Source organism: Antechinus flavipes, chromosome 4 (genome assembly GCF_016432865.1).
Source record: "Antechinus flavipes isolate AdamAnt ecotype Samford, QLD, Australia chromosome 4, AdamAnt_v2, whole genome shotgun sequence".
In the NCBI taxonomy this organism is placed as follows: Eukaryota; Metazoa; Chordata; class Mammalia; order Dasyuromorphia; family Dasyuridae; genus Antechinus; species Antechinus flavipes.
The window spans coordinates 340631260-340648404 of record NC_067401.1 but is presented as its reverse complement, the minus strand read 5'-3'; the positions used below and the strand labels follow the sequence as shown (position 1 = coordinate 340648404).

General features: G+C 33.4%; 1 protein-coding gene across 4 annotated transcripts in view; it reads left to right on the top strand.

The window, feature by feature from the left end:
- SYNE1 (spectrin repeat containing nuclear envelope protein 1) overlaps window positions 1-17145 on the top strand; it is a 593997-nt gene that overhangs the window by 555433 nt on the left and 21419 nt on the right. For 3 of the 4 annotated variants that reach the window (XM_051997964.1, XM_051997961.1, XM_051997963.1), the window contains 10 exons: window positions 2820-3007; window positions 3927-4077; window positions 7572-7754; window positions 8186-8323; window positions 9590-9781; window positions 10651-10984; window positions 11472-11540; window positions 13403-13545; window positions 15996-16122; window positions 16533-16744. In XM_051997964.1, coding sequence (XP_051853924.1) covers window positions 2820-3007; window positions 3927-4077; window positions 7572-7754; window positions 8186-8323; window positions 9590-9781; window positions 10651-10984; window positions 11472-11540; window positions 13403-13545; window positions 15996-16122; window positions 16533-16744 — 1737 coding nt within the window. The remainder of the gene's footprint in view (window positions 1-2819; window positions 3008-3926; window positions 4078-7571; window positions 7755-8185; window positions 8324-9589; window positions 9782-10650; window positions 10985-11471; window positions 11541-13402; window positions 13546-15995; window positions 16123-16532; window positions 16745-17145) is intronic. The other variant, XM_051997962.1, reaches the window with a different exon arrangement.

The window sequence follows — 17145 nt, the reverse complement described above, 5'->3', positions numbered from 1 at the left end:
AGATAAATTATTCCTATATAAATAAATAACAATAATAGCTACTCTTTATATGGTGCTTTAAAATTTGCAAAGCACTTTATATTTATCTCACTTAATCTTCACAACTCTATGAGAGAAGTACATTATTCCCATTTTCTAGGGGGGAAAAACTGAGAAGTGGTTAAATGACTTACCCAGTGTTAATACCAGTAGTAAATATCTAAGGCAAGATTCAGATTCAGGTCTTCCTGACTCCATGTTCAGTTCTGTATTCACTATACCAACCAGCTACTTCATAGAATTTAGAACTGGAAAGAACTTTAATCCATCTATATATCCAGATTCCATCTATCTATCAATCAATTGATCAATCAATTTATGTTAGTCAAGAAACAGAGACCCAAGAAGGTTGAATTGCCCATGAACTGGAGCTGCTCAGTATGGTCACACATTAGACTTTTTTAAACTAAGAGTATTATTTCTTGGATTGAGTTGAACCATTCAGTGCTCACTACTTTCACTCTCCCCCTTTGGAAAAGGCAGTAGGAATTCAGAAGATTGCAACAGGATTGTTACAGTAGGGTAACTGTGATCAAATCAGTTTCATGTTCACAAAAGTTCTACCTAGAATATTACAACATTGGAATAAAATGAAATTAACAAGAATATAACAAATTGATAACTTAATAAGGCCAAAGAACCTTAATTAATTGAGCAATTTAATAAGAACAAATTTTGCAGATGGGGTCACAATTGTCTCTTTCATCTGAATTATGTGGAGGATTATATATTATGGTGGGCAAATCATGTTAATAGATCATGCTTTCTTACTCTCCCAACCCACTGATATTCCAAACTATTACATTAAGGTATGATGGGAAAAGTTTGTCATACAAATGATATGTAATTTCTTTTTTTATCCCTACAGATACATTATTGAAACCTCTGTAATACATTGATTGATAAGAAATAAGATATTTGGAAGAATTGATAAAAATTCCTTAGCTGAATCTATTTCTTCATCTGTCAAATGAGAACATTTGTAATATTAAAAAGCTACACTTAACTTAGCTTTTTTAAGGTTTTCAAAGAACTTTCCTCAAAATAGTATTATGAAATAGGTAGTTACACATAAGTCTACCTCCATTTTAAGGTTGAGGAAATAGGTTTACAAAATTAAATGATGTGTCTTAGGACAACCAGCTCATTAATTTCAGAAATCTGATTTAAACATATCAATCTTCTGACCCCAAAGTTGTATGCCAAGTTTAGTTATTTTTTTACCATGCATACATCATTGAGTTGTAGTGGAAAAGTATTTAAAACACTATGGTTCATAAATCTCTTATCACCTACAATTATGTGTGTGTGTGTGTGTGTGTGTGTGTGTGTGTGTGTATTGTTTTAAGAAGGGTCCTAGTTTCCACCTGACTGAAGATAGCTTCACAATACAAAATGGTTAAAACTGCCTCCTACCTATCTGTTCATCTATCCATCTACTCATCTATCCATCCTTCCTTCCTTCCTTCTTCCCTCCCTCATTACTTCCCTTCCTTCCTTCTTTCTTTCCTTCCTTCCTCCCTCCCTTCCTCCCTCCCTCCCTTCTTCCCTCTCTTCCTCCTTCCCTTCCTAACTTCCTTCCTTTCTTTTTTTTTCTCTCTCTTTTTCTCCTTCTCTCCTCTCTTTCTCTCTCTTTCCTCTCTCTCTTTCTTCTCTTTCTCTCTCTTCCTTTCTTTCTCTCTTTCTCTCATTCACTCTCTTTCTCTTTTTTTTCTATCTCTATGTGTATCTATTGCACTATATTGTGTATATGTTTGCTGTGTACCACTATTTATCTCTCATCTAGTTACCTTTGAGTGAATTAATGAAAAAAGCAACTAGGAAGCATATGCTATTTGTCAAGCACTTGTGCCAAGTGTTGGGCCTAGAAATAAGAAAGAAAAATCTTTGTTCTTAAAGAGTTCGTAATTTAATTGCAGGAGATAGTACACATAGGTGGATTCAGCTTCAGAATATCTATTTTATTTGAGAGTAATCTATTCTACCAATCTCTCAAAATTATTTAAGTCTTTAAAAATTATATATGTGAATATTTTTTGTTGTGTCATTTCAGTCATGTCCAACTCTCCATGACCCCATTTTGGGTTTTCTTGGCAAAGATACTGGAGTAGTTTGTCATTTCTTTTTCCAGTTCATTTTACAGATGAGGAAGCTGAGGCAAATAGAATATAGTGACCTGTCCAGAGTTACACAATTTGTGTCTGATGCTATATTTGAATTCAGGAAGATGACATATGTAGTAGAAATGACCGTACTCAGAAATTCTTCTTTCAAGTGTATGCAGATCTCCAAAATGTAGAGTATCTTCTTTACCATATCACACTATAGGTGCTAGAAATGAATGTAGTTCATCCTACATATGTACACATAGATCATTCTTAAAATTTGAATTAGTTTAGGGAAAGGTGTCCCTGGTTTATACTTGGCTTACAACTCATCTATATATATATTGAGTTCTAAAAGTAGATTTTAGTGTCTTAAATATTATCAACCACATTCCCAGTTTAAAAATGATTTTCTTTCAATAATCCAATAAAATTTCATAAATTGTGGAGTTTTTTCTCCCTGTTTCTCTGTAGCTTTCAAAATGCCAGCTCTTAACCCTTGGTTCTTAATGACTGGATGCACATAAAATTTTCAAATGGTAAAACTCAGTCAGATAAATCTACAGATATTTGTCGAATGTTCATTATATTAAAAAGCACCAAGTTTTGTCAGGTGCCACATTTTACATGCATGTCCTTTGATTTTTGACTGAAGCATGATATGTTCACCTCTAGGAACTTCAAAGAGACATAGAAAAACATAGCACTGGTGTTGCATCAGTACTGAATCTGTGTGAGGTACTTCTCCATGACTGTGATGCATGTGCTACTGAATCAGAATGTGACTCCATTCAGCAGGCGACACGCAACCTAGACAGAAGATGGAGAAATATCTGTGCAATGTCTATGGAAAGGAGACTCAAGTAAGCAGGCTGTTTAATTGTTTTAGAGAGAGAGAGAGAGAGAGAGAGAGAGAGAGAGAGAGAGAACCCAACCCACTCATACACAATATTTTGTGTAAAAATATGTCACTATTCCATAATGCTCATAATACTAGAAAATATTCTTGATTCCACAATTTTACCCTAGCCTAAAGTGAGGCTGGTAATAATATGAGCATGCAAAAAGGAATAAAACTTTAACAAGCCATTTTATGACTTCCTTATCTAGATAATTTAAAGTCAGAAAAATGTGATTTTGCCAAAAGGATTTTGCTAAAAAATAACATTCACTTATTAACAATGAAAATGTAACAAATAAAAGATGATTTATCTGCCAATTATTGAAAGTACTAAAAAATATCAGAGTGGTGAGAAAAGAGTGGAATAACTTTAAACACAAGTTTCAATCCTCTCTGGTCAGCTCTGCTATGAAAACTGATTGGTTGCAAAAACATCCATTTTGTGAGGAAGGGGAGGCTAATCTTGTGTTGGACTGCAATTCCCAAACCTTATTTTTATTTCATTAGAACATTGGCATATGTATAGACTGTAAAATATGGTGTTGCATTTATAACTCTTATACAGACTCAATGGAGTTCATATTTCTTGCTTACAGTATTGTGTTCTACAAATTCTAAATCCAGGCTTCAGGACATAGGAAAAAAAAAAAAAAACTACACACAGCTGTTTTATTTTAGCTCAAGCAGTTGTCTATTTTCACCCTGGTCAAATTTGGGTTAAGACACAGTTATTGTTTGGCACAACTGTTACTTGTTTGGTCCCTCTCAATCCTGTGGCTATCATCCTACTCCCAAGCAGAACTCTTTTCTGTAAACAGTCTTGAACAATTAAACTCTGGTTTTGTTTTTTGTTTTTTGGGTTTTTTTTTTTTTGGCCACAGAATTGAAGAGACTTGGCGATTATGGCAGAAATTTCTGGATGATTATTCTCGTTTTGAAGACTGGCTAAAGCTTTCTGAGAAGACTGCTGCCTTCCCCAGTTCTTCTGGGGTTCTGTATACAGTTGCTAAGGAAGAGCTCAAGAAATTCGAGGTGACTTACAAAGTTTGAAATTCAATATCTACTTATCCGGTTACAGCAGCCAACTGCTTGTTTCTCAGTTCGAGGGAAACTGTTCACTAAATGCACTCTCAGATCATACAGCTGAGTTCATCATTGAAAAGCCATTATCTATTCTATTTTACAATTTTGTGTGTGGAATAAGAATCAAAGAAACTGGTAAATTAGTTCAGTTGTCTAATCATTAGTCATTCTAACTGTGATGTTTCACTCACATAGTTGGGAGAGATTTTAAAGGCAATAGAAAGCAAGAATATTCCATGTTATATTTGAAAATATCAACTCACCATTTTTCTTTTCTTAAAAAAAACTTTTCAGTGCAAAAAAGATAGATATCATAAATAAAACCCTTTTGTTCATTTTTTGCTATTAAATTTTTTAAAAAGTTTTTAAAGGTAAAATTCTTTTGTTTTTTTATTCTTATTTTGAACCAAACATATTAATCATAATCAGCTTATTATAATAAAAGTTAGGTTGTATTTGGCATTTGTTCAATTAAAGTTGGTGTGAAAAGTGAAGCTGAAAAAAAGAAATGATATCACAATAATTCATTAAGAATGGAATCATTCAATAATTTGTTCCAGATTTGTTGCCAGTTATTCAAAACCTCTGTCCATTCCATCAGTTGCTATTTAATGAAACATTAGTTTTCAAACTCCTCAGCTGCTTCCTATTTTCACAGCTGAACATTATTTCAATTTGTTGTGACTCTTCTTTCTTTATTTGATACTAATGGCCATGTTACTAAGGAAAATTATTAATTTAACTTTTTTTTAGAGTTTGAACCCTTAAATAATAATTTAAAGCATTTATCTTATTCAATTCAGTTGTAATTGAAGTTTTTGCCTCCATCTGCTCAAGATACTAAAAAATAGGACCAGAAACCTCAATTCTGTTACTTTGTCTTCTCTGAATATTTATTGTTTACTATAGGAAGACATAAAGAATGCAATTATTTCTTTTGAGGAGCATAAAATATAATAGAGAAAAGGTAATACATATACATGGGAAGTTAGAAGAACATATAGAAAGAAGACATTCTGGGAATGTGAAATATAAGTTCTATAGAAATCCTTGATAAATGCAATAATTTCTATTTGTACCATTAAATCACAGAAAATTTGTTTTTCTATAAATGCAAATTCCACTTAGAACTAAAAGCTTTTAAATGATATGAAGATCTTAAGAGACTTTATGCCATTTCATGTGAACCCTGAGAGTATTTTGAGATCTTACTGTATAAAATTACACTTCAGCCACTTTGTTAAGGGTAAAACCTTTTATAGTTGTCTTATCCTAGTATGACAATCATTTTAGATATATATATATATATATATTTTTAATCTTTCTTGCTCCTTTTATGACAGCATGTTACTCTGCGCTTCACTTAAATAGTTTAATAAATATATTTGAGCCCTGGAGGTTTTCTTAAGCAAGAAAAACAATTACAAAATTGAATAAACCAAAAAAAAAAAAAAAAAGGAAAGAAAGAAAGAAAATTGTGTTTATGGAAAATGTGTAATATTTGTTCAGGGAAGTCAAGTGTGTGGAGGAAGGTCCTATGAAATGTGAGGGGTTGCCAAACCATAATACAGCATCACTGCTCTCTTGAATAAATAAACGTCTTTCTATATTCAAGTACAGCAAATACTCTGCCCTCCTCTGCACTCTTTAGCAAGGGAGAAATATGAATCAATATATAATGGAGAATCAAGTAGAGTGATTACACATGAAAGACTAGTAAGAGTCTCAGAAAGAGTAGATAGAAATTTGGCAGAAGCCTCGATGGTGAAATGCATTAATGATGGCCATGAGCTTCAAAATATACACACTAATTAACTATTGAATTGTTTTCCTATTGCCTCATCAAGAAGAAACAGAAATGATATGCTTTCGTTTCATGATAAAATGTCATAACCTGATTATCAAATTAAGACCATAGATACATTTTAAATGATAAGATGGGATGACTGGCCCTATATGTACAATATGAATAAAGATTCTTCAGACATAAAGTAGAATATAAAGTGATTGCAATTAAGTGTCTGGTTTAAAAAAATGATTGGCATATTTAAAGTAATTGTAAATCTAAAAGAAGGTCTTTATGTTTACTAAATTTACATGAAAATATCATTTTTAAAATTTACATCATAATTTAAAATTAATTCATATATTTGTGGATATATTTATGGAAATTTAATTAAAAACTATGGCTTTCCTAAATGCCCATTTAACTTTTATTTTAATGCTAAAAGTATTCCAGTACTAAGGTAATTTCTGAATCACATTTTGATTTTTAGCAATTTGTTGAACAAATGGGTGTTTTTTTTTTTAATTCTCTTTTTGGCTTGATTTTTTTTCTACTCACCAAAATGCCAGGCCTTTTAAAATCATATAGCAGAGATTTAAATGTGTGCAATTATTGGGGTCAAGGGTATTTCACTTTTTATTATATTTTTCTTATGTTTTTTCATGGCATGAACAAACTGCATCAAATGAATTTCTATTTCTATTTTATGGATAATCTTTAGAAGGAAACAACTTTTTAATATCTTTGTTATATTTACTAATGGTAATTGAATTACCATACTGTTCAAAGAAAATCCAACATTATCTTTTTATTTATTGAAGCATTCTTCCTTTTCCCTAATATAACTTGATTTCTACCTCTTTTCCCTTCAAATCCTAATAAGACATAAATCTTGAAATTGGATATACCTATCATTTTTGATAACTTTCCTACATTATGTCTGTGAAAGTAACATATATATGAAAAGATATTCAATAAGGCAATGCATTCATACCTTGTTCAGAACTCAAAGATCTATGATTTCATCAATGTGGATACTGTTCCTATTGTTGTGCAATCATGTCCAAATCTCCATGACCCCATTTGGAGTTTTCTTGGAAGAGATGCTGGAGAAGTTTGCCATTTTCTTCTCCAGCTCATTATACAGATGAGGAACTGAGGCAAGTAAGTCCAAGGTCACACAGCTAGTAAGTATCCAAGGCCAGACATGAATTTAGGAAGCTGAATCTTCCTGACTCCAGTCCTGGCACTTTACCCATTGTCTCACTCAGCTGTGAGCAGGAGCAAGGGGTGAGGACCACTATTTTTATAGTTCCCCCCAGACTTACCAGTTGATCTCTCAGGCAGTAGATATAGATTTCATTACTCTACCCAAATTTAGTCTTTCTAGCACCTTCCCTATCTTGCCTTTTGTTAGAATAGCCTTTAAGAAGCCATAATCGTCTTTAGTAGAGAAGCTAATTAATTATTGGATACATTAATACTTTTTAAGTTAAACATTTTCATTAGAATGGATACTTTGTTCTGTAAACAGAAATTTAAACTGTTAAACTTAATTTGCTCCCATACTGTGACAAGAGGAAAACCAACAGACTTTTATAGAGAAATTTTCACACAATATTTTGCTACTGTTTCTCTCTCTTTTTTGTGATGTTAGGCTTTTCAGCGACAAGTACATGAAAGTCTTACCCAACTGGAACTCATCAACAAACAGTATAGACGCTTGGCTCGAGAAAATCGTACTGACTCTGCTTGTAGCTTGAAACAGATGGTCCATGAAGGCAATCAAAGATGGGACAATTTACAAAAGCGTGTCACTTCCATTTTGCGCAGACTCAAGGTATTTCTTGCATTTTTTTCTTAACTTGGAGATGATGTAGACAAGGTTAGATAATTGAACCACCCAAAAGAATCTTGTTATGTATCTCTTTGATTTTACAATATTAGAGGGAACTGAAATGAGTTAAGGGAAAGAAGAAAAAAAAGTAGCGAAATTTCTGCTTATTGGTCTAGAATAAGGACTTCTGCCTTTGGTCTTTGAAATTTTTTTTAATATTTTGGTTACAATATTTTAATAAAATTAGTTTCCTTTGTAATTGTATATATTTTATTAATTTTAAACATTATTTTACATAATATATAAGTTTCACCAGACTGCCAAAACATTACTTGATACCCCCCAAAAAAGGGGTAAGAACTCCTGATCTAGAGATTTTCCTTAGGAAAAGAGACATTTTCCACACATCAATCTTATTTTCCTTTTCCTCACAGCATTTTATTGGCCAGCGTGAAGAGTTTGAGACAGCTCGTGATAGCATACTAGTCTGGCTAACAGAAATGGATCTGCAGCTCACAAACATTGAACATTTTTCAGAATGTGATGTTCAAGCCAAAATAAAACAACTTAGGGTAAGAAACTGTATATGGCTCAGATCTTCCATGGGAGAAGAATAAAGAGAGAATTCATGGAAGCTTAATTTTGATTCCTCTGTTATAGGACAGAATGAAAAAGACTGGAAACAGATCTGTAACAATTTTCTTGGTTTTAGGACTAACAACAATATACTAGATATTATTGTAAAATGGAATTTACTGAATCACTGTACAACTTGTATAACAATTTTTTCAACCTTTCTGCAATGTTTCATTGGGATTTCATTTACAATCTGTTTCCTTGTCTAAATTGCTAAAGTTTTTTTCCTGATAATTTCAAATATTGGCATTATAAAAGTATCCATCTACTCAAGATTAAAGCTTTTAATTCTTCATTATCATTTATGACAAAATAAGAGGAAATTTGCCAACTTTGGAAGATGGAAAGTCTTAATAAGGTAAAAGAAAAAATTTTCCCCCTGAGGCAATTGGGGTCACACAACTAGGAAGTGGTAAGTATCTGAGATCAAATTTGAACTCAGGTCTTCTTGACTTCAGGGCTAGTGCTCTATCCACTGTGCCACCTAGCTGCCCCAAAGAATTTTTTAGAAGAGTTGATATGCACTTATATGATTTATCAAGGGAGTTTATATAATCTTATTCCCAAAGGATTTATAATTGCCTCCATGCCCAGTACTCTAAAATAATGTTAGTAGAATCTACACAATGACAATGTGATGAGTTATATATTACTTCAATGATACTATTTTCCTGTGATCATAGACAATTGTGACAGTTTACACTAAAATTTTTGTATTAACACAAAACATCCAAAAAGATTTTTTTTTCTGGCATTGGTTATCATCTAGCTGATTTATATATCAACTATATGGGTTGAGTGGGTGATTTAACATCTCAAGGCTTCAGTTTTCTCACTATGTGATCAGGGGCTCAGAGCAAATGATTGATAAGTCCATTTCTGTCTCTGAATCTGTTCCCCTGTTATACAAAAGTGTATTAAATAGCTATGATTAATATTTTGTTCTTGTTTTCTCATTCATTTAGAGGAGGGTTTTTCCTAGTGAAAGCTGGTGGTTTCAATTTCTGGCATATGAATCTGGCTTTATGTTTTCATTATCTATTCTAGGAAGTCTCTGACAGTCTCCAATTATTTCTGGGCAGAGCAAATATAATAGATTAATGGCCTAATTCCTTATAATGCACTAAAATATGTAAACAGTTTCTAATGATTTCATATGAATTTATATAATTAAATTTACATTGGGTTTTGGTGCTATTTAGGCATTCCAGCAGGAAATTTCACTAAATCACCATAAAATTGAGCAGATAATTTTCCAAGGTGAACAACTGATTGAAAAGAGTGAACCACTGGATGCAGCTGTCATTGAAGAAGAACTGGATGAACTTCGGCGTTACTGTCAGGAGGTCTTTGGTCGTGTGGAGCGATACCATAAGAAATTGATTCGCCTTCCTGTATGTACCATTCAAAATGCTTATTCATAACACTCAGAATTTAGTTAAGTGGATTTAGCTCTTGTCAGAGAGAAATATGGAAACTTATCAAAGGATCAAAATAGGATGAAAATTGGCTAGAAACAAAAAGTGGAAAAGTCTTTATAACAAAATCTAGGTGTATTTTTTTTCTCTCTGAAAACTGAACTATTTTAATGTCTAATGATCTGGAAGCTGCTGAAACTATATTTATATGTGGTAAGGGAAGAGTGGACAGTGCATATGTGCCTATAATTATTAAAAATGAGCATAGATTTACTGTCAGGAGGTTTTTGGTCATATGGAATGATACCATAAGAAATTCCTGTATATAGCACTTAAAATACTTATTCATAACACTCAGAATTTTGTTAAGTGGATTCAGCTTTTATAAGAGAGAGATATAGAAACTTACCAAAGTATCAAAATGGGGTAAAAATTGACTAGAAACAAAAAGTGGAAAAGTCTTTATAACAAAATCAAGGGCATATCTTTTTCTCTCTGAAAATGATTATTTTCATGTCTGAGGGTCTGGAAGCTGCTGGAAGTTTTTTTAATGTGTGGAAAGGGAAGAGTGGACTATGCATGTGTACCTTTAAATATTAGAGATGAGCACCGCTTTTGCTAGTTTGTCTGTTCATTTTTTACAGTCCTGTGTTCTACATGAATTCAATTGTATTCTCATTGTATGAAGTTTATACTTTCTCATTATATGAAGTTTATATTTTCAGGATTAAGCTAGAAATATGGAAGGGGACGGTGAAAATTGGAAGCTAGGTAGAAAAGAAATATGAAAGAGAGAATAGTCTAAAAACAAAAAGTAACATGGCTTATGTCACTTTTACTTTTAGCTGACAGATGATGAGCATGACTTATCTGACAGAGAGCTGGACCTGGATGAATCTGCAGATCTTTCTGACATCCACTGGCATGATAAGTCTGCCGACAGCATACTATCTCCACATCCATTCTCCAACCTCTCACTTTCACTTCCCCAGCCTCTCCGAAGTGAGAGGTCAGGACGAGATACTCCTGCAAGTGTGGACTCCATCCCTCTAGAGTGGGATCATGACTACGACCTTAGTCGTGACCTAGAATCAGCAGTTTCAAGAACCCTGACTTCTGAAGATGAAGAGGGTCAAGAAGACAAAGATTTCTATCTCCGGGGAGCTATTGGTCTAGCAGGTTAAAGCATTTATTTTATTCTTTTAAAAGAAGTAGAAATTTAAATTCTAGCAAAGATATATAAGTGGTCCTGATTTTAGAATCTTACCTCTATTTTCTTCCCTCTAAAATCAGTGGGATTTGTACATGAGGCAAAATCAATCCTGTATTTGATTAGCAGTTACTAATGAGGAATGGTCATATATTAGCCTTTATACATGTTAGGTTTATTCTTAGGAAATATTCCTGTGACTCTCTTCTTTTTCTTTGATAGTTAATAATTGATATCCCAGATGTTTAAATATTGTGAAAAGAAATATTGTTGCTCTGATTTACAGCTCTTCCTTTACAGCAGTCATTCTCAAATTGCAGTTCTTTCTTTGTATTTCAAATTAGATAAATGATAACTTGCTTTTTTCCTCCTCATTCCCAGGAAAACTATTTCCTCCATAAGGACAATGAATTTTCCATTGCTTAGAAATCAATTTAGACTGTGCTTTTTTTGCAGATATAGTGATCCCAGAAAGCCCCGAGGCCTATGTAAAACTCACAGAAAATGCAATCAGAAATACCTCTGGTAGGCATGAAAACAGCCTAAGCATAGCGAGAACCAAGTCCCTCACCCATACCTGTAACAATCTCCTTCTCTTAGCACATCTGTCCAGCCTTGCTCAGCTTATGGCACAAGCATGTTAATGCAGATCTTTTCTCTCTTATGTCTGCTGGAAGATATTTGTCTAGTTAGTCATTATCAAGAGAATAGGTTTTCAATAATCATATGAGACATGGCACCTTCTCAACATGTTAGCTACTAATGACTATTATTAAGGACAAACAATGATGGTCTTTAACCTTTTATGGTACCAGTTTAGAGGATTAGTGGGGTGAAGAATGGACTAGGAGAATCATGAGTTCTCTTTCTCCATGTGATTAACTACTGATATGAGCTTAGGTAAATCAGCCTCTTATCATCTCAGTTTTCTCATCTGCAAAACCAGAAATACTAGCCTTGTTGGTCCCTAAAGACCCATTTTTGCTGCGTTAAAATTTTAATTAATTTTATTAAGTGAAAGAATTCTAGTCCATTGATTCATTTCACAACTTCCTGAGCCTTGGGTTTTCTTTCAAAGAGAAATATATTTCTTAAAGAAATTATTATGGTGAAGAGAGACAGACACAGAAAGAGAGAGAAATTTTCTTACCAGGCTACCACACACTGGTGTAGTAACTTTCAGAAAGGTACAGAATTGGGTTTGAATTATAGTGTTAATAGTCTGAATTATAGTATTAATAATCTGTCAATAATGAGAGATGTAAGGACCAAATCATGTAACATAACTTATTTTGGAGAGAGAATGGTGTAATCGAAATAGTGCTGAATTTAACATTAAAGGAACTGACTTAAGATCTCAAATCTGACCCTTAATATTTGTCTGACTTTGATCAATTTATTGTACCTATCATTCAGATCTTATTTTTTTCATATGTAGAATGAGGGGATTAGATAATCTCTAAAGTCCCATATAGATGTAAATCTAAAATCTCATACAATTAATTTTATGTTAGATGATTTGCCTCCTACATTTAAAAATATCATTTTAGTTAGAAATATCAGTTAATTGTATAGTAAATAGTATTACTATTTAGATCACAGGCTATAAAAAGGGTTATTCCTTTTTTATTTCTTTGAAAAAAGTATTGCAACTCAAATAGAGGCATATGAGCCAGCATTCTCAAGAGCATGTGACAGCATGTCTATATATATATATATATATATATATATATATGCTTGGTAAAAGCTTTGCTCCCTCTTGGCCTTCTTTCAGATTTTTGAATACAAGTCTCTTATGGCTATCTTTTAGTGGCTTAATTAGAACTTTTATATTTTCTCCTCTAAGAAATAATGCAATTACATTCTTTTTCCAAACTGATATATAAGGACAAACTAATGCAAGATATGGATTCCCTCTATTCTTAAAGAGAACTGATGAAAGGCAATTTTCCCCCTAGAAGGGGAAATGTGGATTCTATTACTGCATATATGTGTGTTTAATAAGGCCTTCTAACAGACATATAAAGAATCTAGCCTTTCAAAGAATCAGAAAAGGGTAATGTCACAACTGTTTTCATAACAGATTACACAACTATCTGCAAATATCAAGATCATCACCAACACTGTTAAGGGAAAAATAATCACTAGATTAACCATTTTTCTTAAAAAATAAACATTCTAACAAATGAGCATGTCACTACTAAATTTGCTTTGTAATTCCCTCACATGCTATTTCTATGCTTCCTTATCTGAGAATAAGTCCTTAAATTTTCCTATAAATAGAAAACTCAGACTGGTAAAAAAAAAAAAAAATATATATATATATATATATATATATATGCATATATATATTGCTAAAGATTACTCTTCTTGTGGTCACACTACAGGTGAACCAGGAGCTTTAGAATCACATATACGACAGCTTGATAAAGCCCTGGATGCCAGCCGTTTTCAGATGCAGCAAACAGAAAATATTATCCGCAGCAAAACACCCACAGGACCTGAACTAGATGCTACTTATAAAGGATATGTAAGTATCAGGTCTATCGCTATTCATAATCCCTTGTAAAAATCCCTGTGATAAAATACAGCATGTTTAAAATCCATGAACTTGGACAGTTTTTTGAGGAACATGCCTCTGTTGATCACAAAGTTATCACCCAAAAAAGCAACCCTTTACAGTTACCTTTTGTATACCATTATTTTATCTTTAATCTTACTAAATATACTATCATCACTATCTTATTCTGACTTGCTCAATATTGCTTGAGATTTATTTTAATGTAAGAAAGTTACAAGACATTTTAAGACCAACTTGTTACTTGGTTCATTTCCCAATGCAAATGATAATTTATTAAACCAAGTTTGTCAGTTGAAATGTCTGTTTCCTCTTCTGGATATACTAATTCACTTAATTACCCTTAATCAGTTGTTCATTCTGGATTTTTCAATATCTTCCATGTGTCAGAGAAAATCTGACATTTGCAATATGATGGTTCATGGAAGTAAGTCAATAAAAGCAGTACAATACACTGTTATTTTTGCTATCACCTATTGTGTATGGCACTGTGGGTAATTCTATGGTAATATTACTTAGCTCTGTGCCTAGGTTAAAATAAAGATATTTTTCCAGGAAATTTTTTATTCTCTGTCACTAACTAGGGACCAAAAGCATTTTTGTCTTTTCTGCCTTTGAACATCTTCCTACAAAAATCCAAAAGACCTCTCAAAAAGATACATTGGGAAATACAAACTACCAAGACTCACAGCTGCTTTTCCTGTGGTGCTGGTTCTCCTTCTTGAGCCCAGCACATAATTGACAATTAATATATGCCTTTCGATTGATTGGTTGAGGACAAGGATGGGAATCCATCTAGTTACTGTATATTGGAGTTCATAACTTTCTTAATAATAGTAGAAAAGGCATGATTTCCTTTTGTTTCACGTTAGCTGATAAATCTACTATCATTTACAAATAAAATCTAATCTATTGTGGCTATCCTGAGACTGAGAAGCAACAGAGACTATGCCATAGAGTCTCAAAGACTGGGAGTCAAGTTCTGCCTTTCATAGATCCTAAATGTGTAACCATGGTCAGGTTACTTAATGTCCTGTTGCCCCCCCAGCAACAATCTGAAGTTATGAATTGCACACATGTGTTGCTGAGCTACCCTAGTGAAAAAAATTTCAACTATGGGAGCTCTCCTCACACTCATGAAATCATATCTGGACTCTAGTAAATAATCAATTTGGGAATTACTAAAGATATTTGTGAAGTCCACTAAGTTTTGTGACATTCCATTAAAGACTCTTAAAAATAATGCTTTGTGATCAGTAAGGCATTAAACTTGTCCACTTGCTTCTTTCTGTACTTTTGGCAGCATTAAAAATGGAATTAAATGTGTTCTGTGATAGTGAAAGCCTAGGCTTCAAATATATAGTTTTAATGTTTTCAGAAAATAGCATGAAATACTGATATGAATGTGGCTTTTATGGTTTTCAAATACATTAGTCAATCAGTGCCTAAAATGCTCCTGGGAGACTGTGGCAGTGGGGAAAGGGCAGCAGGAGGATTGTCCTTCTCACTTAGAGTTAAAAAAATTGGAAGATTAAGCCACCCGCTCAGATGATATGATGTGTCCAGGTTCCAGGTTGAGTTCTAAGGCTCAATTCAGATCCTGAGGGTTCACTAGACTACATCTTCACTCTATAACTTTAAAGGGAATTTTGAGGACAAATACAACTTGATACTTCTGAAATATGCTTTAAAAAACTTTTTTTTGCTATAGAAACAGACATTCATACATACATATACATTTTTCCATCTGTGTATCACTTAAATAATAGACTAGTCACATCAAAACCTATTTTTATAAATATTAATGATATTGTGGGTAGAAACAGTCTTCAAATGAGGAAGATGAGTTCAAGGAATTGTCTGTGACACATATCAGGTGTGGTCTGGGGCAAGTCACATAATTTCCAGGTCTTCTAGACAAGTAGATTCAAACTCAGATAGAAATGGGGGTCACTGGTCTATACACCAAGTTCACTGCAAGACACCTATTGACTTAGTTTTACAATGTAATATCTGTGTTTTATTGTATTTTTATTTATTTTGTGAACTATTTCTGAATTACATTTTAATCTCTTTTGAGCCGCAGTCCCAAGTGTTACAGACTGAGGACTGTGTATTTAACATCTGTACTTTAGATGATTTTCCAAAGCTATTAGTTGAAGAGAAGGTGCCAATCTGAATTGGTAAAGGGAACCCCTATTGGTAGAATCCAGCCCCCATCCTCTATTCCTATTCGGTCAACAGCTGTTTATTGAAGCACCTACTATGTATATAATATTGAAGGAGGTATAAGGAGAAAATATCCACTTTTGTATAAGTCTTTTTTCTGTTCTTATTTCTAGAATATTCTACATAAAACTCAAGAAGTTTTCTGTGTTTTGTTACTGTACTTTTTTAAACAGATGAAACTTCTGGGTGAATGCAGTGGGAGTATTGATTCAGTGAGGAGATTGGGGCACAAACTGAAAGAAGAAGAGGAAAAATTATCTGGATTCATTAACCTGAATAGCACAGAAACGCAAACATCTGGTAAGTAGCACCAGCCTGAGGAGTGAAAGGGAACAGGATATCCTGCAATCCTTCAAGCTCTGACATTTTCCCAGGACTGGTTCCAATATGTGCCTTAAACTGACTTTGCATTAGTCAGTCTTCTAGTAGTTAGTCAGAGTTTCTGTTCTTATTTGATAATCACCTAGGGGAGAAGGACAGATAAAGAACTGTATTGATTTGTACCATGCTCTGATCATCCAAATGTGTTTTCTCATCCTTTTTATAAATTATATATATATATATAGTGCATGTGCCTCCCAATCTGATCCAAGCCAATAAGCATGTATTAAATGGTGATAATGACACTAAGCTAAGCAGATCTTAGTGTGTTTGCTCAAAATGTCCATTTGCTAATGAATCTCATGTGCCTTCAAACTGCCTTACTTTAGGTGTGATTGATCGATGGGAGCTGATCCAGGCCCAGGCCCTAAGCAAGGAGCTACGAATGAAACAGCATCTCCAGCAATGGCAACAGTTCAACTCTGACTTGAACAGCATTTGGGCTTGGCTGGGGGAGACTGAAGAGGAACTAGAACAACTTCAGCGTCTAGATCTCAGCACTGACATTCAGACCATTGAGCTCCGAATCAAAAAACTAAAGGTAGCTTTAAAAAATACAAAAATAATAATAATAATAACAACAACAAAAAACCCTTCATTCTTGCCTTTTCTGTTTGTAGCCATAATCTTTCATTTTAACCACTGTACCACTGGACACTGTCTTGGATCAATATCTACAGTGTTAAAATGAAATCAACAGATTCAGCTACTACTTGCTTGATGACATATGTAATGCTCTACATTTTTGGTTTGCTTCCTCACTCCCCTTCAGAAAAAGGAAGACTATTTCCTTATCAATTCTCCAGTCTAGGAATATTCATTATCAATCATCAGGATGCAAAAGACATCTATCCAACGCAAAATTCCCCTTGACAAGAATATAAACTGCTAATCATATTAGATACGATGTAGGTTGTGGAGATTAAAAAAAAAAAAAGCCTA